Source organism: Lethenteron reissneri, chromosome 55 (genome assembly GCF_015708825.2).
Source record: "Lethenteron reissneri isolate LAM-NWPU_2019-01 chromosome 55, ASM1570882v1, whole genome shotgun sequence".
In the NCBI taxonomy this organism is placed as follows: Eukaryota; Metazoa; Chordata; class Hyperoartia; order Petromyzontiformes; family Petromyzontidae; genus Lethenteron; species Lethenteron reissneri.
In genome coordinates, this window is record NC_083833.1 from 484,146 (window position 1) to 512,102 (window position 27,957).

Consider the following 27,957-nt stretch of genomic DNA (forward strand, 5'->3'; position numbering starts at 1 on the left):
CTTGGGGGGTGACACTGAGACACGGGGGTGACACTTGGGGGGTGAGAGACTTGGGGGGTGAGAGACTTGGGGGTGACACTGAGACTCGGGTGAGAGTCTCGGGGAGGGTGGGACGTCCGCTCGGCATGGACGAGGTTTCGCCCCCGAGTCGGCCTGGCCACCCACACAGCCGCGGCGGCGTCAGCGATCGCGTACGGAGTACAACACACACACACAGACACACACAGACACACACACACACAGACACACACACAGACACACACACACAGACACACACACAGACACACACAGACACACACACACAGACACACACACGCCACGTGTACACACACCACGTGTACACCACGTATACACACACCTTACGTGTACACACCATCTACACACACCACACACACACCACGTGTACACACCATCTACACACACCACACACACACCACGTGTACACACCACACACACACCACGTGTACACACCATCTACACAGACACACACAGACACACACAGACACACACCACGTGTACACACTATCTACACACACCACACACACCACGTGTACACACATACCACACACACCATGTGTACACACCACACACACCACGTGTACACACACACACCACGTGTACACACCACACACACACACGCCACGTGTACACACCATCTACACACACCTAGGTCGACTCGGCCTGTGTAAACATCGCCACGAGGGAGACAAAGGCGGTCGGGCGTGTTGATGGCCACCCACCCCACTCGTGCCGTTTTGGCCTTCATAGGTGCTACTCGCTAACAGCACTTGCCCCAACAGTCTGTTACAGGCTATACGGGGGATCTTTGTCTTGTGGAAGTGTGTAGGTTGTGTGGTGGTGGTTGATGTAGCTGTGTCTCTGCCTGGGTTGGTGGTGGTTGTTGTTGGTGGTGGTGGTTGATGTAGGTGACTGTGGGTCTGCCTGGATGGTGGTGGTTGTTGTTGTTGGTGGTTGATGTAGGTGACTGTGGATCTGCCTGGGTGGTGGTTGTTGGTGGTGGTTGATGTAGGTGACTGTGGATCTGCCTGGGTGGTGGTGGTTGTTGTTGGTGGTTGATGTAGGTGACCGTGACTCTGCCTTGGTGGTGGTAGTTGTTGTTGTTGGTGGTTGATGTAAGTGACCGTGACTCTGCCTGGGTGGTGGTGGTTGTTGTTGGTGGTGGTTGATGTAGGTGACTGTGGGTCTGCCTGGGTGGTGGTGGTTGTTGGTGGTGGTTGATGTAGGTGTGGATCTGCCTGGGTTGGTGGTGGTTGTTGTTGGTGGTTGATGTAGGTGACCGTGACTCTGCCTTGGTGGTTGTTGTTGTTGGTGGTTGATGTAGGTGACTGTGGATCTGCCTGGGTGGTGGTTGTTGTTGGTGGTTGATGTAGGTGACTGTGGATCTGCCTGGGTGGTGGTGGTTGTTGGTGGTGGTTGATGTAGGTTACTGTGGATCTGCCTGGGTGGTGGTGGTTGTTGTTGGTGGTTGATGTAGGTGACCGTGACTCTGCCTTGGTGGTGGTGGTTGTTGTTGGTGGTGGTTGATGTAGGTGACTGTGGCTCTGCCTGGGTGGTGGTGGTTGTTGTTGTTGGTGGTGGCGCAGGAGGTGAGCCGCAGTGCCGGCTTCCACGGTTCGGAGCGCCCCGATGGTGGAGGAGGAGGAGGAGAAGCGCGTGAGGATGGTGGGGAGAGCGAGGGCACCGGGGGGAGGACGATCGCTCACGATGCGGGCGATGGAGTTGAGGGGGACGAGGGCTGGGACACCGACCTGGAGGGTGAAGGTGCGAGCACGTGCTGTGTGTGTGCGCAGATTTAGAGCTGAGTGGACTTGCTGATGAATGGTAAACAAGCCGGTGTCAAGATCGGCGGCCTCAGTGGAGGAGGAGGCGGCTCGTGAAGGACGCTACTGGAGAGTTGGAGGCAGTCGCCCTCCAGCAACAACGGAGGGCGGAGGCGCGACGCTCACAACAACGAGCGGAGCGCCGGGTGGCTAAAGCACAGCAAGTTGGCACAGTAGGGGGCACAGGTGGTGCATCGACCAGTCATCTCGGTCGTCTCAGTCAGTCGACCCGTGGCACCTGCTGGGTCTGCCCCGTGACCTCCTGCCAGCGGGCGTTCGACACTTCACGTGGCCTCAACGTGCACATGGCCTGGCACAAGCGTCGTGGTGGCGTCACCGCTGTTGTGTGTGTGTGTGTCTCTGTGTGTGTGTGTGTCTGTGTGTGTGAGGAGCGGTAGTGGAGCGGTCAGCACGTTGCGCTACAAACCCGGCGACCCGGGTTCGATTCCCGCTCACGGCCAATATCAGTGACGATTATCTGAACCGGTTCTGGGCTTCCACTAGGTCTACTCAGCACCAAATGGGTACCTGGTGCAGTGTATAAATATCGCCACTGGGGAGACAAAGACGGCCGGGCGTGGTGCCGGCCACCCACCCCCTCGTGTGCCGTTCCAGCCTTCATAGTTGCTACTCGATAACAGCACTTGCCCCAACAGTCTGTTAAAGCTATACGGGGGGTCTTTGTGCGTGTGTGTGTGCACACAACACAGAGCCACTGGCGGTACATTTTCACTGACAGCGTCGTTCAGTTCTATGAACGAGCACTTAGCTATGACATTGATGATGCTGATATTATTAAACTGTTTGATTTTACTAGGTAAGGCCCCACTGAGCTCTATAATTATTTTTCAAAAGCTGGCCACAAATGATAGCTGAACGAAGTGGCTTATCGCGTGGAATTTTATAGCAGCCAAATACTCAAAAAATGTTTCTAAATATGGAGGCAAAAACCGGAGGATCCGGAGACAAATCCACACGACCACAAGGAGAACACACAAACTCCAAATATACAGCAGGCGTCAGGGTCGGGATGAAACCCACGACCTCCTTGTATACCAGGCGAGGGAGATAACATCGCGCCACCGGGGCACCCCGATTAATGTTGCTGTCGACATTGTTGTGGACATTGCTGTGGACGTTGTTGTTGCAGTGGGTGGCCCCGGTGCGCTGGGCGTGCACAGGGCGCGAGCGCAGTACGAGGAGGCGTGCCGCCAGCTGCGTCTCGTGCCCGTCTCGTTCTTCTCGCGGCACATGCACGAGGCGCAGCTCAGCCTCGCGCACCACGGCCTGGGGCCCCAGGCGAGACGGCCCCACGTGACACCCCCCCCTCACCCATCATGACCCTCCTCACCCATCATGCCACCCCTCACCCATCATGCCACCCCTCACCCATCATGCCACCCCCTCACCCATCATGCCACCCCCTTGCCCACTGTGACATCACCTCGCCCATTGCATACCGGCCTCACCCATCATGCCACCCCTCACCCATCATGCCACCCCCTTGCCCACTGTGACATCACCTCGCCCATTGCATACCGGCCTCACCCATCGGCGCCACTTCCTTGGCCCGTCACAGACATCACCTGGCCCGTCGCGTCACCGCGCCACCCGTGCGTTTGTTGCGACCTGTCACGTCATCGCGTTGTGTCACGCGTGTCGCTCCGCGCAGGGCGTCCACGCCGTGTGCCTGTCGCTCGTCAGCAACACGTCGCTGACAAGCCTGGACCTCCGGGACAACTGTGCGGGAGCGATGGGGGGCGTGTACCTGGCGGACATGCTGAGAGAGAACGTGTCAGTACAGAGTGAGCGTGGGCCCAGGGTCGCCGCCAGGTCCGGCAAATTTGGAATCTGGGTTCGGGTGGCGGGAATCGGTTTGTGCCAATATCTGGTACCGTTATCATTGCCGTGCCGAACCTTAGCACGGGGTTTCTATAGGGGGAGTGGGCCAAATGGGAAAAATTCGTCCTTGTTTGGTCCACAGTGTGAAAGGGTGGCCACCGTGGCCTGGGGAGTTAGCAACTGTGCTAGGCGGGGTCACATTCGAGGCTGGGCGTGCAGGATAACCAGGCGCAACGTGTTACGATGGGTAACGTGGAGAGATGCGGATGATATATTGAAGGTAACGCATGTCAATGAAGAACCATGACTGCCGTCTAACAAGGAGGGCCCTTGCCTGTAAACATTTGGAACTTCAGCGGCAAGTCTGATCCCGCCAAGGACTTTGCGTTGAACCAACGCCGCTGAAATGATGCACTCCCAGAAGGCCGTGTTGCCGACGGGATGTGTCAATAAGACACTTTATCTGATGGGACAGATACAGGAAGGAGATGTTTTGTCTTATCCATTGGTTCTTTCGGTAAAGTCACGTAGATAGAAAAATAAGAATAAATTGAATACAAATAAAAATGATAAAATCCTCTCAGCCGACAAGGGCAATGCCACGGTCATCATGGACAAAACTGTGTTTTGTCATATTGTTTTACTTTGCCGGGAACACCGGGCACCGGCGGTAGACCTGGACGTGCGGGACAATGCTCTGGGCGACGCGGGAGGCACGGCCCTGGCGCCCGTGCTGCTGGAGAACGCAACGCTGACGCGCCTCGTGCTGGACGGGAACCGCGTGGGCGACTCCACGGGGGCCGCCCTTGCCACAGCCCTTGCCACCAACCACACGCTCTGCTCGCTCAGCCTCGCTCACAACCAGCTGGGGCGCGGCTCAGGTATCTACCTTCCCCTACGCGGGGACACGGGGGGACACACAAAGACACGGGGAGGACATCCTAGACTCATGGGGGGTACAGGAGACATTGTAGCAGTATCGATGTGTCACCTGACATTGAATCAGAATTTTTACTTATACCAGAGAAATCCTATGAGCTCTAAAGCCCGTTTTCACAGATTGTGTCAATATCTGAGTAGGCACAGGGGTCATGTGAGACGTTGTCTGACAGGTGATTGGTTGCAACTGCTGCTCAGCGAGAGCTCCGGCCTGAAGGAGCTCAACTTGAGCTGGAACGAGATCCGAGGGCCAAGTGCGGTTGCCTTGGCCAAGGGGCTCTCCGTGAGTACAGCTACGAGTGGCACATATACACAACCAGATACACAACCAGATACACGACCAGATACACAACCAGATACACAACCAGATACACGACCAGATACACAACCAGATACACGACCAGATACACAACCAGATACACAACCAGATACACAACCAGACACAACCAGATACACAACCAGACACACAACCAGATACACAACCAGATACACACCTAGATACACGCTCATGGCAAACATAAGTGACGTTTATCTAAACCGGTCCTGGGCCTCCTCTAGGTCGATTCAGCCACATATGAGTACCTGGTGTAGCGGTGTGTAAACTTCACCAATGGGGAGACAAAGGCGGCCGGGCGTGGCGCTGGCCACACCACCTCTTTGTGTGCCGTGCCGGCCTTAAAAGGTGCTATTCGTTAACAGCACTTGCCCTAACAGTGTGTTGAGGCTACACGGGGGATGTTTGTCTTTGTGTGTGTCCAGGCTAACGTGGTGCTGCGTGTGCTCGACGTGTCGAGCAACGGCCTGGACAAGGAGGGAGCCTCGGCACTGGGGGCAGCGCTCAAGACCAACGACGTCCTCGAGGAGCTCAACGTCAGGTGACACGACACCGACACGGCGGCACCGACACGGCTCCTCCTCGTGTCTTCACCGCTGCTGACATCTGATGTGTCCCCCCCACCCCTCATCCAACCTTCCCTCCCAACCCCTCCATCTCCCCCCCCATCTCCAGTAACAATCGCATCAACCCCGAGGGCGCAGTGCTCCTCGCCAAGTGCCTGCAGCTCAACTCCACCCTGCGGACTCTCTCCGTGAGACCGTCACTCTCCTCGTCGCTCATCGCATCACCTAGACACACACACCTCGCCACACACATCATCACTCAACTCATCACTCAACTCATCACTCAACTCATCACACACCTCGCCACACACCTCATCACTCGACTCATCTCATCTCACACCTCATCGCAGCACATGACCACATACATACACAACGCTCAGCTATCTCATCACAACACCCTGATCACAATGGTGGTTTTATTATATCATCCGTGTCTCTGTGTTGCCGTGTCCTCATGAGCCTGCGTCTTCCTGTGTATGTGATCCCAGTACCCCATGACCCCGTGTGTCTGCGTCTCCGTGACCCCAAAGATCCTGTCTCCCCTTGTGTCCACGTGTCCACATGTCCCTGTGTTTGTACCTCCATGCCTCCCGTGCCTCATGCTCGTGTCCTCCTTCCACAGATGGGCAGGAACCCCATGCAGTCAGCTGGCTGCTTTGCGGTCCTCACCGCCGCCAAGAACTCATCGTGTGCGCTCGAGAGGCTGGACTTCACGGTGAGCCACCGGCTCCGAGCGTCGGGTTGTTTTTCTCCACGGCCCCATGGATCCTGTGAATTGGTCGTTTGTGAATGTAAAAAACATCGTGCTTGCAGCGTCTGCCGGTTTAAGAGCAGCGGTGCCTCCTCATTTTGCCGCGGACGCTTGATGCGGTTTGATGTCCCGCTTGATGTGGGTGCGCTCAGGGTCGTTGTTCTTTAGTCTCTCTGGTACGAGTGAACCTCGACAGCAAGTGGCGAACGCGCGACACCCAGGGCACGTCATATGTGACCGCTCACGTGTGAACAGCGCTATTGGCACCGTGTACCGGCCTTCATGGGTGCTTACTAAACCGCACTTAACCCCAACAGTTTGCTAACGCCACCGGATAATCTTTGTCTCTGTGTGTTTGTTTAGGCAATCCATGTGAACGCTGATTTTGAGGAGCTGCATGAACAGGTGCGGGGATTGAACCCAAATCTTCAGGTCAAACACGGGGGGCTCGTGCCTTCAAAGAGGCGGCCCAAGCCAAACCCCACCAGCAGCGCCACCACCGACACCGCGACCGACGTCACCACCGACGTCACAGTCGATACAACGACCGACATCACAACCAACACCACTACCAACATCACTCCCGACATCGCGACCGACATCACAACCGACACCACTACCAACATTACTCCTGACATCGCGACCAACATCACAACCGACACCACTACCAACATCACTCCCGATATCGCGACCAACACCACGACCGACATCACGACCGACACCACAACCACCGTTGTATCCGCCGCAACCACGTAGCCACCACAACCACCGTGACACTTCACACCACAGCTACCGCATAACCCAACGTCATCCCTGACACCACCACAGTTTCAAATTGCAGACCAAACAATCGGGTGCGGTGTGCCACCTCATCAGCGTCATGATCATTTGGTTAAATGTTCTTCACATCGCTGTTTGCTCCGTGACTATGGTCCCCGCCCCCAAACCCCCCCCCCCCACCCCCCTCTATTATGGATATTGGTCGCCAAAGCCTCCTGCTGCTGCGTGTTAAGGTAGCGATGGCTCCTCCACAATCTGCGTGTCCACCGGGGCCACAGCTGCTGCTGACCACCGAGCGTGGGAACCCGCCGGGGCCTGAGAGCTTCAAGTTGTTGCGAATTATCAGCGAGATGAACAAAAATCCGATGAGTATTCGACTTTTGAGAAATTGCACTTGCCGATCTTTCGTTGGTGTTCGCCTTCTTGGTGTGGCTGATGTTGTGGCAACAACTGTAATGTTGTTATCTGTGGGACATGTTTTTGTGTATTAAACAATTATGGAAGAATACTAATAATAGCTTTTATACCCTTTCTGGCAATAAAACAGGAGGCGTTAAGATGTCAAGCACCAAATAGAGAAACATTTTTCTTGGTATCATCAAGTCTGTATTAACCACACGTACATTTGGCAAAACTTACAAACAGAAATGCTCTGATGATAATACGTTTTCTTTGAAACGGATTGGCCTACACCAGAGACAACCTTCTTTATGTGCTTGCCTCACCACCACCAGCACCAGTGTTAGACCAGAGAACGCCAGAATGCGAACATTACAAAGTAATTCTATGTTGAAGTGGTTGAGCCAGATAATTGTGTCAGGAGTAGCAATGTGTATTGCTTTGATGATGCCTCCTTCATACAGATATCTGCCTGAGTCGATGGGTCTCTGTGAATCTAACGATCTCTGTATGGGTCTCTGTGAGTGTGATTCTGTATGTTAAACTATCGATCTCTGTTTGGGTCTCTGTGAGTGTGATTCTGTATGTTAAACTATCGATCTCTGTATGGGTCGCTGTGAGTGTATGATTCTGTATGTGAATCTATAGATGCCAGTGTGGGTTGCTGTGATTCTGTATGTTAAACTATCGATCTCTGTATGGGTTGCTGTGGGTGTATGATTCTGTATGTGAATCTACAGATCTCTGGATGAGTCTAAAGGTCTCTGCAAGTCGATGGGTCTCGGTGTGAACTTCAGGGGCCATTCTTCGTATGCCCACTCACCGGGGCCGTGTTGTCCACAGCAGTGGGCACTCGCCTAGGGCCTACGAAAACTAAAAGGGCCTACGGGAAAAAACGTGATCATTTTTTAGTTTGTATGATAAACAAAACATGTAACCAAGAGACATTCTTGAATACATCTCTGAAGCGAGGGTAGGCGGCGTTTCAAACGAATGCTGCGAATCTGCGGCACGTGGCGCGATCCCATCGCACGAGGGCACAGACCACAACACCACCAACACCACGAGGGCACAGACCACAACACCACCAACACCACGAGAGCACAGACCACAACACCACCAACACCACGAGAGCACAGACCACAACACCACCAACACCACGAGAGCACAGACCACAACACCACCAACACCACGAGAGCACAGACCACAACACCACCAACACCACGAGGGGTCCCAGCGGCAGCAAGAGGAGACACCAGCGGAGTGGCGGTGACAGTGGTGGTAGCGGTGGTGGTAGTGGTGACAGTGGTGGTAGCGGTGGTGGTGGCAGCGGTGGTGGTGGTAGCAGTGGTGGTAGTAGTGGTGACAGTGGTGGTGATAGTGGTGGTGGTGGTGACAGTGGTGGTGGTGGTGACAGTGTAGTAGTGGTGACAATGGTGGTGATAGTGGTGGTGGTAGTAGTGGTGACAGTGGTGGTGATGGTGACAGTGATGGTGACAGTGTGGTGGTGGTGGTGGTAACAGTGGTGGTAGTGTCAGAGCTGTCAAGCCCTCGTCATTACTGCAGAGCAGTTCAACGTTCATCCTACAAAGTGCCATGACAAGGCGGAAACATAAATGAATGAATCTTCACTGAAAGCTTTCGTGGCTGCAGGAATTCACCGTCTCTGGGTATCCGGTGAAGTCGTGAGCCGGTCAGGCGCGAACACCACAAGTGGGGGGGTGGGGGGGGCCTTAATGTCTGCATATAAATGACATTGATATGCATGATTCATAAATATAAGAAGACATCATCGTCGCGGCGACAACACCACCACAAGGGAATAAACAAAGGCGACTTTGTTGTCAATATCGTGGAGCGAACCCAAAGCGCAGCTACGTGACACCACAACAACAACAACAATCACCAACGCCGCCTGAGACACCCGAGACAGTTCACCGCGACCCCTAAGTGGCACCCCCGCCCCGCCAGCCGCCTCGTGCGAGGGGCGGTGAGGGACCGCGGTGAACCGCGAACCTCTTTGCTGACTCGGCTCAAGACTCAAGTGCAAAACCGCTCGCAGCCACTTCACTGGTGAGCACCCCCCCTCGTCCCTGCCCCCCCCCCGCCTCGTCCCTGCCCCCCCTCGTCCCTGCCCCCCCCCGCCTCGTCCCTGCCCCCCCTCGTCCCTGCCCCCCCCCCGCCTCGTCCCTGCCCCCCCCCGCCTCGTCCCTGCCCCCCCTCGTCCCTGCTCCCCCCTGCCCCCCGCCTCGTCCCTGCCCCCCCCCGCCTCGTCCCTGCCCCCCCTCGTCCCTGCTCCCCCTCGTCCCTGCCCCCCCCCCCCCCGCCTCGTCCCTGCCCCCCCTCGTCCTGCCCCCCCCTCGTCCTGCCCCCCCCTCGTCCCCCCCCCTCGTCCCTGCCCCCCCCCCCCCTCGTCCCTGCCCCCCCCCCCCCGCCTCGTCCTGCCCCCCCTCGTCCTGCCCCCCCCTCGTCCTGCCCCCCCCTCGTCCCCCCCCCCTCGTCCCTGCCCCCCCCCCTCGTCCCTGCCCCCCCCCCGCCTCGTCCCTGCTCCCCCCTGCCCCCGCCTCGTCTCTGCCCCCCCCCCCCCTCGTCCCCCCCCCCTCGTCCTGCCCCCCCCTCGTCCCTGCCCCCCCCCGCCTAGTGCGTGTCCCCTGCTCTGCATTGTGTTGTCTACGTTGTCTCGTCTGTCCACGTTGTCTCGTCTGTCTCAGCTGTCTACGTTGTCTACGCTGTCTCGTCTGTCTACGCTGTCTCGTCTGTCTCAGCTGTCTACGTTGTCTACGCTGTCTCGTCTGTCTCGTCTGTCTCGTCTGTCTCAGCTGTCTACGTTGTCTACGCTGTCTCGTCTGTCTACGCTGTCTCGTCTGTCTCAGCTGTCTACGTTGTCTACGCTGTCTCGTCTGTCTACGCTGTCTCGTCTGTCTCAGCTGTCTACGTTGTCTACGCTGTCTCGTCTGTCTCGTCTGTCTCGTCTGTCTCAGCTGTCTACGTTGTCTACGCTGTCTCGTCTGTCTACGCTGTCTCGTCTGTCTCAGCTGTCTACGTTGTCTATGCTGTCTCGTCTGTCTCAGCTGTCTACGTTGTCTACGCTGTCTCGTCTGTCTCAGCTGTCTCGTCTGTCTCGACTGTCTCAGCTGTCTACGTTGTCTCGACTGTCTCGTTCGCTGCGACCTGTCGCCTCAGCGCGAGGACGCGGAGGAGGACGCGGCGGGGAATGCGCCGCGTCTCCCTCCGCGAGGACTGCGGGAGTGGAGCCCGCGAGAGCCGCAGGGGCCACAGGGGCCGCGAGTCGTGGCCGCTGTGGCCACGCGGCCCCCCACCACGCGGCCCCCCACCACGCACGGCCCCCCACCACGCGGCCCCCCCACCACGCACGGCCCCCCACCACGCGGCCCCCCACCACGCACGGCCCCCCCCGCCTGGGCTGCTGAAGCGCCGGCGGTGAAAGTCTCCGCCGCCTTCTTCAACAGCGGGGTCGAGGCGCACGAGACACGGCGAACTGTGCCCCTCTGTGTGAGTGGCGTGTGATGGTGAGTGTGTGTGATGTGTGTGTGATGTGTGTGTGTGGTGTGTGATGGTGAGTGAGTGTGATGTGTGTGTGATGTGTGAGTGATGTGATGTGTGAGTGGTGTGTGATGGTGAGTGAGTGTGATGTGTGATGGTGAGTGAGTGTGATGTGTGAGTGTGTGTGGTGTGTGATGTGTGTGTGATGTGTGAGTGGTGTGTGATGTGTGAGTGGTGTGTGATGGTGAGTGAGTGTGATGTGTGAGTGGTGTGTGATGGTGAGTGGAGTGTGATGTGTGATGGTGAGTGAGTGTGATGTGTGAGTGGCGTGTGATGGTGAGTGAGTGTGATGTGTGATGGTGAGTGAGTGTGATGTGTGAGTGAGTGTGTGTGGTGTGTGATGTGTGAGTGGCGTGTGATGGTGAGTGAGTGTGATGTGTGAGTGGGGAGTTGTGACTGGTGAGTGAGGTGTGATGTGTGATGGTGAGTGAGTGTGATGTGTGAGTGAGTGTGTGTGATGTGTGATGTGTGAGTGGCGTGTGATGGTGAGTGAGTGTGATGTGTGAGTGGCGTGTGATGGTGAGTGAGTGTGATGGTGAGTGAGTGTGATGTGTGAGTGGTGTGTGTGGTGTGTGATGTGTGAGTGGCGTGTGATGGTGAGTGAGTGTGATGTGTGATGGTGAGTGAGTGTGGTGTGTGTGATGTGTGTGTGTGTGATGTGTGAGGGATGTGTGTGTGGTGTGTGAGTGGCGTGTGATGGTGAGTGAGTGTGATGTGTGAGTGGTGTGTGAGTAGCGTGTGATGGTGAGTGAGTGTGATGTGTGAGTGGCGTGTGATGGTGAGTGAGTGTGATGTGTGTGTGATGTGTGTGTGTGGTGTGTGATGGTGAGTGAGTGTGATGTGTGTGGTGATGTGTGAGTGATGTGATGTGTGAGTGGTGTGTGATGGTGAGTGAGTGTGATGTGTGATGTGAGTGAGTGTGATGTGTGAGTGTGTGTGTGTGTGATGTGTGTGTGATGTGTGAGTGGTGTGTGATGTGTGAGTGGTGTGTGATGGTGAGTGAGTGTGATGTGTGAGTGGTGTGTGATGGTGAGTGAGTGTGATGTGTGATGGTGAGTGAGTGTGATGTGTGAGTGGCGTGTGATGGTGAGTGAGTGTGATGTGTGATGGTGAGTGAGTGTGATGTGTGAGTGAGTGTGTGTGGTGTGTGATGTGTGAGTGGCGTGTGATGGTGAGTGAGTGTGATGTGTGAGTGGCGTGTGATGGTGAGTGAGTGTGATGTGTGATGGTGAGTGAGTGTGATGTGTGAGTGAGTGTGTGTGATGTGTGATGTGTGAGTGGCGTGTGATGGTGAGTGAGTGTGATGTGTGAGTGGCGTGTGATGGTGAGTGAGTGTGATGGTGAGTGAGTGTGATGTGTGAGTGAGTGTGTGTGGTGTGTGATGTGTGAGTGGCGTGTGATGGTGAGTGAGTGTGATGTGTGATGGTGAGTGAGTGTGGTGTGTGTGATGTGTGTGTGTGTGATGTGTGAGTGATGTGTGTGTGGTGTGTGAGTGGCGTGTGATGGTGAGTGAGTGTGATGTGTGAGTGGTGTGTGAGTAGCGTGTGATGGTGAGTGAGTGTGATGTGTGAGTGGCGTGTGATGGTGAGTGAGTGTGATGTGTGTGTGATGTGTGAGTGGTGTGTGATGTGTGAGTGGCGTGTGATGGTGAGTGAGTGTGATGTGTGAGTGGCGTGTGATGGTGAGTGAGTGTGATGTGTGTGTGGTGTGAGTGGTGTGTGAGTGGCGTGTGATGGTGAGTGAGTGTGATGTGTGTGTGTGGTGTGTGAGTGGTGTGTGAGTGGCGTGTCATGGTGAGTGAGTGTGATGTGTGTGTGTGTGGTGTAAGTGGTGTGTGAGTGGCGTGTGATGGTGAGTGAGTGTGATGTGTGAGTGGCGTGTGATGGTGAGTGAGTGTGATGTGTGTGTGATGTGTGAGTGGTGTGTGAGTGGCGTGTGATGGTGAGTGAGTGTGATGTGTGTGTGTGGTGTGTGAGTGGTGTGTGAGTGGCGTGTGATGGTGAGTGAGTGTGATGTGTGTGTGTGGTGTAAGTGGTGTGTGAGTGGCGTGTGATGGTGAGTGAGTGTGATGTGTGTGTGTGGTGTGTGAGTGGTGTGTGAGTGGCGTGTGATGGTGAGTGAGTGTGATGTGTGAGTGGCGTGTGATGGTGAGTGAGTGTGATGTGTGTGTGATGTGTGAGTGGTGTGTGAGTGGCGTGTGATGGTGAGTGAGTGTGATGTGTGTGTGTGGTGTGTGAGTGGTGTGTGAGTGGCGTGTGATGGTGAGTGAGTGTGATGTGTGAGTGGCGTGTGATGGTGAGTGAGTGTGATGTGAGTGTGATGTGTGTGTGATGGTGAGTGAGTGTGATGTGTGAGTGGCGTGTGATGGTGAGTGAGTGTGATGTGTGTGTGGTGTGTGAGTGGTGTGTGAGTGGCGTGTGATGGTGAGTGAGTGTGATGTGTGAGTGGCGTGTGATGGTGAGTGAGTGTGATGTGTGTGTGGTGTGTGTGTGGTGTGAGTGGCGTGTGATGGTGAGTGAGTGTGATGTGTGAGTGGCGTGTGATGGTGAGTGAGTGTGATGTGTGTGTGTGGTGTGTGAGTGGTGTGTGTGTGGTGTGAGTGGTGTGTGATGGTGTGTGAGTGGCGTGTGATGCTGGTTTGTGAGTGTGTGTGATGGTGTGTGAGTGGTGGTGTGTGATGGTGTGTGTGGTTTGTGATGTTTTTTCTGGCGAGCGAGCGAGGAGGGGTGGATGATGAAGGTGATGATGATGGTGGTGGTGATGGTGGCGATGATGGTGTGTGAGTGGTGTGTGATGATGATGACGATGGTGATGAGTGAGAGTCACGTGCGCGCAGTGCGCGTGTCACTTGATGGCCACAACTGCGCCGCCCACCCTCATCGATACCGCCAGGGGACAACCCACTGTGACCTTTGTCCCAGTGCTGGGCTCGGGCACAGTCTAGCTACCGAGAGAGGAGCCGAGTGGGTGTCACACGACGGTATGGCCCTGCCACAATCATCTCTCATCCGCAGCAGCAGCAGCAGCAACAATCACCGGATAATTATTGGAAGTCGCCCTTGGCTCGTCTTTGGGACGCCACGGTAACTAGGAGATGTTGACTACCTCGCCTGGTCTACAGGAGGTCGTGGGTTCCATCCAGACCCTGACGATACCTGCTGTATATGTGGAGTTTGCGTGTCTCTCTCATCATCATCACGGTGACTAGGAGATGTTAACTACCTCGCCTGGTCTACAGGAGGTCGTGGGTTCGATCCTGACCCTGACGATACCTACTGTATATGTAGAGTTTGCGTGTCTCTCATCATCATCATCACGGTGGCTCGGAGATGTTAACTGCCTCGCCTGGTATACAGGAGGTCGTGGTTTCGATCCCGAACCTTACGATACCTGCTGTATATTTATAGTTTGCGTGTCCTCTCATCATCATCACGGTGGCTATAAGATGTTAACTACCTCGCCTGGTATACAGGAGGCCGTGGGTTCCATCCCGACCTTGACGGCTGCTGCTGTATATTTGGAGTTTGCGAGTGTGAATTTTTGTCAGGGTCCTCCGGGTTTTCCCTGGACATTTAGAAACACCCGTTTAGAGGTTTTGCTGCTGCTATAAATCACCATCTGATGCTAATGATAAGCCACTTCCTTGAGCTATCATTTGTGATGGCCAGGTCGCTTCTGAAACAAAACAGCTGAGTGGGCCTTACTTGGTAAAATACAACAAATAGTTTTAAATAGTCTTAAGTCAGTGGTTCCCAAACTTTAAAAGAAAAATAATGGGTGAAGGGTTGGCTAATATCCCGTCTAGAAGGGCCAATGCCTAAGATGTCATGCCTATTATATATATGTAATATACATTTACATGCGTTTCTCTTCGAGGGTGTTAGTATTATTATTTGTTGCTGTGTAACACTTCGCTACTTCAGTCTTGATTTTAAGCGTTGCTGACTGCAGGAATCCAGACCCTTTGGTTCTTTCGGTAAAGTCACGTGGGTAGACAATTATTTCATTTTGTAAGGCACAGAAGAGGACTTTGTCCGTGTGTGCGAGTCAAATGGGCATGATGTTACCCCACTGTGTGTGTATGAACTAGGCATGATGTTACCCCACTGTGTGTGTGAGTGTGAACTGGGCATGATGTTACCCCACTGTGTGTGAGTGTGAACTAGGCATGATGTTACCCCACTGTGTGTGTGAGTGTGAACTGGGCATGATGTTACCCCACTGTGTGTGAGTGTGAACTAGGCATGATGTTACCCCACTGTGTGTGTGAGTGTGAACTGGGCATGATGTTACCCCACTGTGTGAGTGTGAGTGTGAACTGGGCATGATGTTACCCCACTGTGTGTGTGAGTGTGAACTGGGCATGATGTTACCCCACTGTGTGAGTGTGAGTGTGAACTGGGCATGATGTTACCCCACTGTGTGAGTGTGAACTGGGCATGATGTTACCCCACTGTGTGTGTGAGTGTGAACTGGGCATGATGTTACCCCACTGTGTGAGTGTGAGAGTGAACTGGGCATGATGTTACCCCACTGTGTGAGTGTGAGAGTGAACTGGCATGATGTTACCCCACTGTGTGAGTGTGAGTGTGAACTGGGCATGATGTTACCCAACTGTGTGAGTGGTGAGAGGTGAACTGGGCATGATGTTACCCCCACTGTGTGTGTGTGTGTGAAACTGGGCATGATGTTACCCCACCTGTGTGGAGTCGGGAGAGTGAACTGGGCATGATGTTACCCCACTGTGTGTGTGAGTGTGAACTGGGCATGATGTTACCCACTGTGTGAGTGTGAGAGTGAAACTGGGCATGATGTACCCCACTGTGTGTGAGTGTGAAACTGGGCATGATGTACCCACTGTGTGTGTTGTGAAACTGGGCATGATGTTACCCCACTGTGTGTGTGATGTGTGAACTGGGCATGATTTACCCCACTGTGTGAGTGTGAACTGGGCATGATGTTACCCACACCTGTGTGAGTGTGAGTGTGAACTGGGCATGATGTTACCCCACTGTGTGAGTGAGTGTGAACTGGGCATGATGTTACCCCACTGTGTGAGTGTGAACTGGGCATGATGTTACCCCACTGTGTGTGTGTGAGTGTGAACTGGGCATGATGTTACCCCACTGTGTGTGTGAGTGTGAACTGGGCATGATGTTACCCCACTTTGTGTGTGAGTGTGAACTGGGCATGATGTTACCCCACTGTGTGTGTGTGTGTGAACTGGGCATGATGTTACCCCACTGTGTGTGTGTGTGAACTGGGCATGATGTTACCCCACTGTGTGTGTGTGTGTGTGAACTGGGCATGATGTTACCCCACTGTGACCCACTGTGTGTGTCCCTTGTGTGGTTTTGTCTTTCTGGGGTGCCCGCAAGCATTTGCCGATCGACTCCCTGAACAGTCTTGTTGTTGTTGTGGTGGTTTGGAGTTAAAAATCTGTCGACTCGGAGACCCCCCCCCCCTCTGCATCACACACGTCTCCCTGCCTCACCCAGGGCACACTCGGCGAGACGCAGACACACACACACACGTGTCGACGTGGCGGAGCGGCAACTGCGACAGTGGAGGAAGAGAGACGGCTGTGGGGGACATGGCGAGGTGAGTGGTGGTGGTTGTGTTGGTGGTGGTGGGTGGGTGGCCAAAGTTCTGTGTGGTTGGTGAGGAAGGTGGCTCTGCCCACGAATACGTTATAAACATTATTCAGGGAGTTGGCCAAAATATGGCAATGTACAGGTCTGGTCCTGGCTGCCTTGCCGTGCCTCTGTTAGAAATCTGTGCAACCGCCGGCGCCCTGCTGCTGCTGCTCTATGTAAGAGCGGAAGCCCGTGAATGGCTTCACTATTCTGGCAAATCGCCCGATGATGATGCTGGTTGATGTCATTACCAGCGAAACGTCACGGTACTCAAATTGTAAATGTTGTGGATTTACTCTCCGACACACCGGTGGGCTGAAGTAGTCACTAATTGGCGTTTTGGTAACGTGACAAATGCCTTGCTAAATGTCTGTGTCGGGTGGTGGAGGGTTTTGACACAACATTTATACTTACGCGATCTAACCCGAAAACCTTTATCATAAATTACAGCGTCCTGTGACGCAAATCACACGAATGATGCCGTACGAAATGAGACCGGCCGAAATATTAGCGTCCCCTGGAGAGGCCTCCGTTCTGTTGTAAAGCGTTGATAGCGATAGTCCCCGGAACCCCGTGGTAGAGAGCCACCACTCCCTTGTGCTGCTGGCGCCCCCCACACCCGGCACGCGAGAGGTGGCGACGAGCCACCCTTGTACGTGTAGCGAGCGACTTGCGGGACACAGCGCGGAGAGGGCTTCTTATTTATTTCTCACACTTCAGGCACGATCACTGGGCGACATTTCTATATATACACAGGGCTACGCATAGCTGACCCATCTACGCAGCCCCATCACTGGCGTCTAAATCTATAGCTGGCTGACTAATATAGCGACGATGACGATGGGAGCCGTGCAGAGGATCGGCCACGCGGTCGGACGATGAAGAAGAGATGACGGTGAAGACAGCGACGGCAGCCAGGACCCGGACCCCACGACAGCCCCGAACCTTGGGTCACGTCCCCCCTATATACTCCCCGGTGTGGCCAGGCCCTGCCTCCGGCCACGCCTCCTAGAACCTTCGAGCAGGTTCCCCGAGCTTCCCGGCTGACCCTGCTCTTGACCTTTAACCCGGTTATGCCCCTAATGTAGTTGGTTATTATATAACGCGCCCATACTCGTGATTATCCCTCCTACTTTTTGGGTTTTTCGGTAAAGTCACGTAGATAGAAAAAAAATCACGACGTTTCGATCGCAACACAAGCAATCGTCTTCAGGTGAAAAATACAGCAGGCGAACTGCTGAGGCAGGAGAAATATAGCGGGAGAGCTGCTGCAGCAAGAGGTTCTAAAGGTTTGAGATGGGTCCAACCCAAGGGTAAGTGGGCGGGGCTAGAGATGGAATTTACAAGTAATATACCTCGGCCATTGTATTGCTAGAGATTAGAGATTAGCATGTCAATGTGTTAATGTAACCCCATGGCTACGGTGAGATTAAAGATTAGCATGTCAATCTGTTAATGTAACCCCACGCCTACGTTGAGATTATAGATTAGAATGTCAATGTGAGATGGCTCCCGCAGCAGCGGCTGTGTTAATGAGACACGTTCAGCCTATTAAACAACGAGAGCCACCGCCACATCGAGGAAAAGGGAAGCAGCGGCTATGTTAGCGAGACATTTAGCCTGTTAATGTAAAGACATTTAACAAGGTAATGCAGAAATAACTGCTAACATCGGCAGGTAGGATGAAAGCATCACAGCAAGTTAAGACTTTACCTGTTTAATAACATCCTTCCAATGATTGCTCAGTTTGTACCCATCTTCTCGGGTGAAATTGTGTCTGTGTTTATATATCTGGATGGCTTCATGAATACATCTTTGTTGATAGCCAGTGGGTTTGCATAGTACCTTCGTCTTGGGGAAATCTATTTCATGTGTGCCCACAGCGTTAAAACAATGATCAGCCACGGCAGAGGTATTAGTTCTACCGTGTTTCAGATCCGCCTTGTGTACACGAACACGGTCGGAAACATGTTGCTTGGTTTTCCCAATGTAACTGCTGCCGCAGGCACAGCTTAGTTTGTAGACACGGGGGTATTGCATGTAAGGGATCACATCCTTCACAGATGGGATCAGATCACGAATTTTATGTACCGTGTTGAATTTAACCTGGATCTTGTGTTTGCTCATGTTTTGGAAATGTTTTTGGTGACCACTGCTATATATGGTAAGGTGATGGTTTTGATTGGGTCCTCAGGTGGTTCTCTCTCAACGGTTGGGTGTGACAGCTTTACGGATTGTGCAATCCGAATATCCATTCACCTTGAGGGCTTGGTGTACGTGCTCCAGTTCACTGGCTAGGTGGTGACGGTCGGAAATGCAACGAGCCCTGTGGTGTAGAGTTTTGATGAGGGAATTCTTCTGGGCTGGATGGTGGTGGGAGTCAGGTTTTTTGATTGGCGTCCGTGTGGGTGGCTTTCCTGTAGACAGAGTGTCCCAATGAGCCATCGGGTCTCTTTTCCACCTCCATGGTGAGTGTGATGGCTGGGTGTATGACATTGGTGTGGTTGAAGAATTTGGTTCAGAGCTGGCAGGCCATGGCACCCTGCTACTACAAATGTACCGTACGCTGAACTTCTTTCGCTCCGCACGTAGCCGATCGTGCTACTCGGGAGGTGCGAGCGCCAGTGTGCCAAGCGGCGAGCGTGTGCACGCGCGCGTGGTTGTGCGGGCTACTGCAGGCATACGCCGTTTGTGCTTCGGGGCTCGACGTGTCTATTGCCATGTCCGTTGTGTACCTGTGATTCATGGGGAGTGGTGGTGCAGCGGTTAGCGTTACGCTGCGATACGAACCCGGCGTCCCGAGTTCGATTCCCGCTCACGGCCAACACCGGTGACGATTATCTGAACCGGTCGTGGGCCTCGCCTAGGTCGACTCGGCCTCAAGTGAGTACCCGGTGCGGTGTGTGAACATCGCCACGAGGGAGACAAAGGCGGCCGGGCGTGGTGCTGGCCACCCACCCCCTCGTGTGCCACAGTGCTGGCCTTCATAGGTGCTGCTCGTTAACAGCACTTGCCCCAACAGTCTGTTAATGCGACACTGGGGGATCTTTGTGTCTGTGATTGTTACAAGGTCGCGTGGTTAGCGTGCAACAGCTCCTGCTGTGTTATTGCGCCCGGCATGTTCCTTTATTCAGTTTGTTTTGAGCATCCGGGGCAAGGATTGGGCAAACAACTGAGGTCCACTTTCATGGCAGGCAACTGCAGAGCACAGACTTAAGTGTTTCTAACCGAACGTGAAAACTAACAATAAGATCTTGTTGGTTCTTTTGGTAAGTCACGTTGAAGGGAAATAATAAAATAATAAAAATAAATCATAATAAAATTCTCACGACGTTTCAACCACAACGCAGGCAGCCATCCTCAGGTGAAGAACAGGACTGTCGGAGCCACCTGAGGACCCATTTTTTATTTTATTTTATTATTTCCCTTCTACGTGACTTTACCGAAAGAACCAAGAAGATGAATCCCTGCAGTCGCGAAAGCTGTAAATCGAAAAGTAACAATTACAGTGAAGAGACGGTGTATATACGGTTAAAATGTAAGAGTTGACAAACATTTACTTCAAATCTTTGTCCTTGTAGCACCCAAGACACCGTTCCAGAGCCTGGACGAGGCTATTTTAAAACGTCGTGAGCACCACCGACCCAACGCCGTGGGGAGATTTTTGTTCGCGATTGTCAAAGCGGTGCTGGAAACGCCATCGAGGATGGAAGGTTAAAACTGTCCACTCCGCGTAATGGCAACTTGTTTGGGACGCGGCTGTTGCACCACACTGTGGTGGTGGGTGCAGCTTCTGGCGGTATTCGTGTGGCGTGCGTCGTGACATTTGTGTGGGTCAAATGTGTTTATTTTTCTGGCTCGATGACGATGCGCGTGGCCTCGTAGATTTATTTTTGACAATGGATGGAATTTATCGGCCTTGGCATCATTTATCCGACGATCATCTCTCTTCAGAAGAGACTCTTCCAGATTCTTCTTGGCTGTTCAAAGTCAAAGCACAATCGAGAGATATGCCAAAAAATCCCGAGATAGGAGAGATGAAATGTTGACTGCCCAGTTCGTGTAATTATCTGCAACAGCAGATGCGTCATCTGTCATGGAACAAGTTGTGTGCGTCGAGGAAAGCGGTCATTAATCACCCGCTCGGAGCTCCCCTATAGCCACGATCCATCACCAAGAATGATTCCAGTTGAGGCAACCTGCTGACCATGCGCCCTCCCTCTCGAGACGTGACCTAAGGGTGTGCACCTCTGTACCGTGAGGCGGGTGGCTGCCAGACACCAGTTCTCCCGGGGTACCTTCGGCACCAGACAGAGAGGTGCTACGTGAGGACTCTCCGACCGCGGCTAGAGCAGAGAACGACCGTGCCAAGGGCTGACCGGCAAAACCTCGACCAGGTATCCAACCGTGGCAGAGCCCCTTCGGAATGCAGTTAGGTTATTGAGAATATTTGGTGCAAAACAGTTACACGTGATAAGCCACTTCGTTGAGCTAACATTTGTGACCACCAGGTCGCTTCTGAAAAATGAGCTCATCGCTCAGTGGGCTTTACCTGGTAAGATTAAAAAAGTACTTTACTTTTATTTGTAGTTGTTTTCAAGTGATTTGTTTACCTTTCCTATGCCTTCCACTGCTGTCATGTTGTTTGTATTGTGTGCTGTTGTAACGTTCTGACTACGTGCCCCTACTCATGGCTGTAAACCCACACGGTTTACCCCCCGTATCCCCGTACAGGGACATGGAGTTGTCAGGTCTATACGGCGTACAGCCGTTTCATTCTGGGCAATTTTTGTTTTGTCTATTTGTTTGTGATGGGACTTGTAGGATGAACGTTGAGATTTATAATGGCACGTGGTGACCAATAAGGTTGGAATTTGTCTGTAATAAGGTAGGGCACTGATAAGGGCTTGACTGGTATGCCACCCCCTCGTTCTCTATACCGGCTGTCAGAGGTGCTGCTCACTAGTAGGCTATATGGGGGATGTTTGTCTTTATATAGAGAGCGGTGGCGCAGTGGTTAGCGCACGGCGCTACAAACCCGGCAACTCGAGTTCGATCCCCACTCACGGCCAACATCGGTGTCGAATATAATCTGAACTGGCTCTGGGCCTCCCCTAGGTCGACTTAGCCTCAACCGAGTACCCGGTTCGACGTATAAACATCGCCACTGGGGCGGCAAAGGCGGCCGGGCGTGGTTGCTGGCCACCCACCCGCCGGTGCACCGTGCTCGCCCGTCACAGGCGCCGCTCGCCAACAGCACACGCCCTGACCACCTGTTGAGGCTACGTGGCGGTGGGCGGGGATCTTTGTGTTTGTGGAGCAGGAGCGAGTCGCTGGGTGCCATGGCCAGCTGTAAGTGGTGGTGCCCGGCGCTGATCGTCTGCATCTACGGCTTCGTGTCTCAGCTGAGGCCGGCCGAGTCTTTCCTCATGCCCTTCCTGCTCAGCCCCGACAAGAACCTGACGCGTGAGCAGGTGAGACGTCCACAATAAAAAAAACGATCGTAATAATAGTGACTCCACTCGCACTGTAGATAGAATGCAAACAATGAGAAGAAGCCAGTAATGATGATTACTCTACGCTCACAGTGTAGGTAAAGTCCAATCACATAATAGCACAAGCCGTGCGAGTCATCGTGTGGGTAGAAGCGAGGATCTGCGGAGAGAGCTCCAGCGGGGAACGTTCCTTCAGCTCGATTCAAACTACGAGCCCGTTCCATATCGGTGCCATTCTCACGGCACAGAGCTGCCATCACCAGGTCAGGGAAGGGGCGCTGCTGCCTCCGTAGCGAGCGGGAGCTTCCTAGTCCGTGGCGATAGTTGCTGGGTTTTTCCACTTTTCGCGAATGACGCCACGGGGTCTCTTTCGCGTCCACCGTGAAGCGGACCTGAGCTTGCTGTTCACGGTCAACGCACCAGACGCACCGGCGGCGACGCGAGCCTTGACGCGGCTCGTTTGTTGTTGTCGTCGTTGCCGCCCCCGGCGGGCCCAGATCACCAACGAGGTGATGCCGGTGCTCGTCTACTCCTACATGGCCGTGCTGGTGCCCGTCTTCCTGCTGTCCGACCTGCTGCGCTACAAGCCCATGCTGGTGCTGCAGAGCGCCAGCTTGGTGGCCGTGTGGCTGCTCCTGCTGTTCACGCGGGGCATCCTCGGCATCCAGTTCGTGGAGTTCTTCTACGGCGTGAGCATGGCGGCGCGCGTGGCGTTCTCGCCGATCCTCTTCGCGCTCGTGGAGACGGGCCACGTGCAGCGCGTGACGAGCGTGTCGCGCGCGGCCACCCTCCTCGGCCTCTTCGGCAGCTCCGCGCTGGGGCAGCTGTGCGTGACGGTGTGGGGCGTCTCCTACGCGACGCTCAACCGCGTCTCCCTGGGCTTCGTCTCCGTCTCCTTCCTCTTCTCGCTCTTCTTGCCGTGGCCCCGACGCAGCCTCTTCTTCCACCGGCCCCCGCCGGGCGACGTCGCCGCCGTCGCCGCCGCCGACGGGCGGTGCCCCGAGCGGGGGCCGCTCGCGAAGGGCGACGCGGACGCCGCCCGAGGGGGCGGCTTCGGCGTCGCGGCGCCCGCCGCCGGGAGCGCCGTGAGCGCCGGACGGGCGGCCGCCGCCACGTACCTCGAGTGGCTGCGCAGGGCGGGCCGCGCCGTCGCCTCGTCGCCCAGCCTGTGCTCGTGGTGCGCCTGGTGGGTGTTCGGCATGGCCGGGTACTACATGGTCCTCTACTACGTGCAGCTGCTGTGGGACGAGGTGGAGCCGTCGCGCGACAACCCCCGCGTCTACAACGGCGCCACGGAGGCCACGTCCACCCTGCTGAGTGAGGTCGCACCACCCCCCCTCACTCCCCTCACCCCCCACTCCCCCACTCCACCGGCCCCCCTCACCCCCCACTCCCCCCTCACCCCCCACTCCCCCACCCCACCGGCCCCCCTCACCCCCCACTCCCCCCTCACCCCCCACTCCCCCACCCCACCGGCCCCCCTCACCCCCCACTCCCCCCTCACCCCCCACTCCCCCACCCCACCGGCCCCCCTCACCCCCCACTCCCCCCTCACCCCCCACTCCCCCACCCCACTGGCCCCCCTCACCCCCCACTCCCACCGGCCCCCCCGCCGTGAGATTTGTAAGTGCCATGCTGGAGCAAGCGCAGCGCCGCTGGGATATTGGGACGAAGCCTTTGGCCTGAGTTCCTTCAGGGTAGTGGTTCTTCACCTTGATTGCAGCCTTGCAGCCCTTTGGTTCTCAATCTTAATTTGTTTTATTTATTTTAATGAATACGTAGGATTTGATGAAACAAAGTAAGTTGTAACTTCACGTGCCCTGTGGCTTACTTTGTGTTTTCGATTATTTACCTTCGAACAAAAATCTGGCCACGTCTCGCTACCCCCAGCAAGGGCATCTCGCACCCCCAGTGGGTGGGCGCACACCCAGGTGAAGAACCACGGCTCTCGAGGCTCTGCTGCAGGCGACAGAGACACCTCGTGTTTATATGTTTGGGTGGCCGGCTGGGATTCGGTTTTCTAAAACTGGACTTGTTTTCGCTGGTGAAGCTTTAGGTTGACGCACCTTCAAGTTATTGATCTGGTCCAGCCAACTGCGGGAAATTGAGGCAATTGATGTAGACTGGGGTCAAGAGGTCAAGAGCCATGAACCCCACCTGTCCTGTCACGTGGATACTGGGAGTCGAACGAATCAATATCTAATGCTCACACAATATGCGCAGAGGATCTTGTGTGTTTGAGTCAAATGTATCCACGTAGCCGGCCGTTAAGTGATTTGGTCGTCAAGCGAGGATAGGGAATGCACGTCAAAGGCCGAATGCGTTCTGATGCCATTGGAAGTTACCCTTTATCACGCAAAAAGCACACTTTGTAACATTTAAACAATTAATACATAAAGATACTAACAACATTATAAACACATAATATGAAAATAAACACGTTAACCAATGCATTAAGATATTTACTGTACCTACAACAGCCCGTGGTTAACAGGGGAATGATCGGTAAGCGAACACATTGGACTCTATGGAGGCACTACAGTACTATACACTACACTATACACTACACTAACATACACTACACTACGATACACTACACTACTATACACTACACACTACACTACTATACACTACACTACTATACACTACACTACGATACACTACTATACACAACACTACTATACACAACACTACTATACACAACACTACACACTACACTACTATACACTACACTACGATACACTACACTACTATACACTACACTTTACACTACACTACATACTACACTACACACTACACTACTATACACTACACTACTATACACTACTATACACTAGACTATACACTACACTATACACTACACTGTACACTACACATTGGATTAACCGGGGTGGTCGTCAAGAGGGTTCTACTGTATATGCAAATGGTATGCTCATGTTACATAAATTCAGGCAAACGGAGAAAGCAAAACTCTCCAGCGAGAGCGATACACAAGCAGCAATACAGACGAGATGCTAACAACAAGATTCAGGATCAACGTACGAATCAAAGAGCAGGACCCTGAATCACAATGATTAATCGAATTGCCAGTGGGGTTGAGATTTTTGTAACCTCCATCGAGCGATAATTAACCATTGGCGTCATTAGCGGAGGGTCAAAGTAACAACGGCTAAGCCGACGTCCCCCTCCACGTGTCCCGTGTCATCAGAGTTCGTTCCTCACGCCTCGAGCCGAGGCACGTGCCGGGCAGGGTCCCTGCCGACGCCTGGGAGCCGATCTCGGTGCGTGGCCTTGCCCTGCCCGTCGTCAACCTTCCAGCCCACCGCGGGATGAGCCGCGTGGCTCTCCATCCGCACCCCGCCCCGGGGCGCTCCGTGCGGCGAACTCCCCCCGCTGTGGAGCCACCGCCGGGGGGGGCGTTTGTCGGTCAGCGCCGTGCGCCGTCTCGTGCGGGGAAGCTGACCGTGGCGGTGCCGGGCAGTCCGGTCTCGGCACAGATCGATCCCTGCCGCCCGACAGGCAGATGCCGATGTCCGTGACTGGCCCTGGGTTTTGCTGCGATGTTCACAGGCGGACACATCCCGACGATACTTGCGGGACGCGATCGCTGGCTCGGCCGAACGACGTTCGGTTTCGGTTTCAGGTTTATTTCGAAGTTCCCTGTGAGCCAAGGAGCTCTTAAATCGGCGTTTCATCGACAAAAAACAACACCGCCGCTTCTCTGACAAACGCATCAAAGTCACGGTGAAATAAACGATAATAGATAAGGGAAATTACAGAAATAAAAAATCATAATCGCAATATCAAGATTATCTTTTTTATTAAAGAAAATGTAAGTGAAATATATAATTAACCATCAATTACCATGCTGTATCTCTGAAAAAGATACAAATCAAAATCTGCCAAAGTAATTATAATGCAGATACAGCCTCAACGACGATAGCATTACAGTGGAGGGGAGGGGCAGGAGAGGTGGGAAGCGTGTGTCTGTGTGTGTGTCTGCGTGTGTGTCTGTGTGTGTGTCTGTGTGTGTGTCTGCGTGTGTGTCTGTGTGTGTGTGTGTCTGCGTGTGTGTGTGCGTGTGTGTGTCTGCGTGTGTGTGTGTCTGCGTGTGTGTGTTTGTGTCTGTGTAGGGGTGTTAAAAAGAGGGCCCGTTATGCATGGCAGCCTATGGAAAACAAACACAGTGGGCGGGGCTACGTAAGTGCACGAGCAAGTGCTCTCTACGACGTCCGAGCCAGACACCCTGGGGGGGGCTGGTTCGAACGTTATGATCCCCCGGGGCCCCACCCCTCAGGGAGGGGTTGGGTATAAAAGGGGATGTTTCAAAGGGCTCGGCAGTTATGTTTAAGCTAAGGGAAGAAGATTGAAGACGTCTTAGATAGAGCCCTGGACTCCCCTGGTTCGATGTCCTTTTCAGGGCCGGACAGGATTGAGCCAGCGGCGTGGTCCCGAAAGCCAGAGCCGGTGCTCTTGTAAGAGCTGGTCTGGAACTCCGGGTACCGGGCCCGACTTACCAGTGTCGGGCCAGTTAGCCTCCCCTAGCCCATTAGTGGAGGATTCGGGGCTAGGACAGAGTTAGCTAGGGGTGTATCCCGAGTTATACGGGTGAGGGGGCCGATACCCCCTCGAGAGTGTATATGCCCACTGTCATACTGTGAAATAAATATACGTGTGCCTCAACCTCGGCGTCAAGCGTCTTCACCGGTACTTCAACTGGTGTCAAAAGTAATTCGAACATGGACACGCGGAAAACAGCGCGGGCCAAAGTACCGCAGGAGGAAGACACTGCCGAGATCGTCGAGCCCGAGACGGCTCCACAAGACAAGGTGCAGCCGGGGCCTGACGCCTCCTTACCGGGGCATCGAAATGAAGAGGGGCCGCAGCCAGACGCGTTACGGCTGGCTCACGGGAGGCTGGCGGAGCTGCTGTATGCCGCTGCTGCCACGCTGGAGACCATCACGCGACTAGGGGCCGGTGATCCAACACGGGGCGAGGCGAGCCAACGACCAGGGCGCCTTCCCGCCATTTCGGAGCAGTCCGAATTTGAAATTCCCGCCATCGACGCTACAGCTGTTCGGGGCGTGGCCAGCCTAGACATCTGCTCCGACATCGCCGTCGCTGAAGCTGCAACGTCATCACAAGCGCGACAGGCGATCCCATCGGCTGTTCGCACCGACGCACAGCCGAGTGGTGGTGACATCAGCCTGCGGGAGTCCACAACGACCGCTGCGCTTCATCAGAGACTGCCCCCGCTGAAGGAGTTCATCGGCGCGGAGGGGGACTGGGCCGGTTTTCGCCGACGTTTCCTCGCCCATCAGGAGATGGCGAAATGGTCCGATGAGGAGGCTCTCTGCGCGCTGCCGGCGCTCCTCGACGGCGACGCGCTCGCCGCCCTCACATCGGCGCCGAGAGAGAAGCGGTCTACGTTACCGATGGCACTACAGCTGCTGGGCGGGGTCTATGGACCATCGGCTGAATGCCGACAGCAATTTTACGACCGCAAGCGGGGTGAGAAGGAGTCGCCCCTAGCATATCGGACGAGCCTCCTGGCGATGGCTAAGTCGGCCTTCCCTCGTATGGACGACGACGGCGTGGACGCGATGGTCACGGAGAAGATCCTCCTCCTGGCAGACGACCTTGACATCGCGGTCGTCGCCCGGGAGGACGAGGAGATGACATCGCTCCAGGCGGCGCGGCTCCTCCACGCCAACCTCCTGTCACTGCGGCGGAAAGCCAGCAGGGCATCGGCGGGGCGTGCGGTGGCTGCAGCCACCATTCCGACGGAGGAGCTCTACGCCGTCGACCAC

The 27,957-nt window shown here is 54.7% G+C and overlaps 2 protein-coding genes across 9 annotated transcripts in view; both read left to right on the forward strand.

The window, feature by feature from the left end:
• LRRC74B (leucine rich repeat containing 74B) lies at nt 1-8,674 on the forward strand. The gene is made up of 10 exons (XM_061574287.1): nt 1-191; nt 1,605-1,782; nt 2,992-3,140; nt 3,514-3,646; nt 4,358-4,564; nt 4,796-4,905; nt 5,382-5,497; nt 5,632-5,710; nt 6,145-6,237; nt 6,637-8,674. Exons 1-10 carry the CDS (start codon nt 126-128, stop codon nt 7,027-7,029), a joined length of 1,524 nt encoding a protein of 507 aa, XP_061430271.1. The 5' UTR covers nt 1-125; the 3' UTR covers nt 7,030-8,674.
• Nucleotides 8,675-9,037: 363 nt separating this feature from the next.
• Nucleotides 9,038-27,957, forward strand: part of LOC133356811 (reduced folate transporter-like) — a 35,310-nt gene continuing 16,390 nt past the window's right edge. The window contains exons 1-5 of one of the 8 annotated variants that reach the window (XM_061574511.1): nt 9,038-9,525; nt 10,636-10,982; nt 16,515-16,617; nt 21,976-22,126; nt 22,645-23,464. In XM_061574511.1, the coding sequence (XP_061430495.1) occupies nt 16,610-16,617; nt 21,976-22,126; nt 22,645-23,464 (979 nt within the window). In that variant the 5' untranslated portion in view covers nt 9,038-9,525; nt 10,636-10,982; nt 16,515-16,609. Of the gene's footprint in view, nt 9,526-10,635; nt 10,983-13,627; nt 14,100-16,514; nt 16,618-20,363; nt 21,050-21,975; nt 22,127-22,644; nt 23,470-25,355; nt 27,669-27,957 lie in introns of those variants that run through there. The other 7 variants (XM_061574512.1, XM_061574510.1, XR_009756899.1 and 4 more) reach the window with 7 other exon arrangements.

Bases quoted from the DNA above. Each gene is read 5' to 3' on its own strand.
- LRRC74B (XM_061574287.1), top strand. From the start codon at position 126: ATGGACGAGGTTTCGCCCCCGAGTCGGCCTGGCCACCCACACAGCCGC. The intron at 1,783-2,991 runs GTGCGAGCACGT...TTGTTGTTGCAG, and splicing joins CACCGACCTGGAGGGTGAAG to TGGGTGGCCCCGGTGCGCTG. The intron at 3,141-3,513 runs GCGAGACGGCCC...CGCTCCGCGCAG, and splicing joins ACCACGGCCTGGGGCCCCAG to GGCGTCCACGCCGTGTGCCT.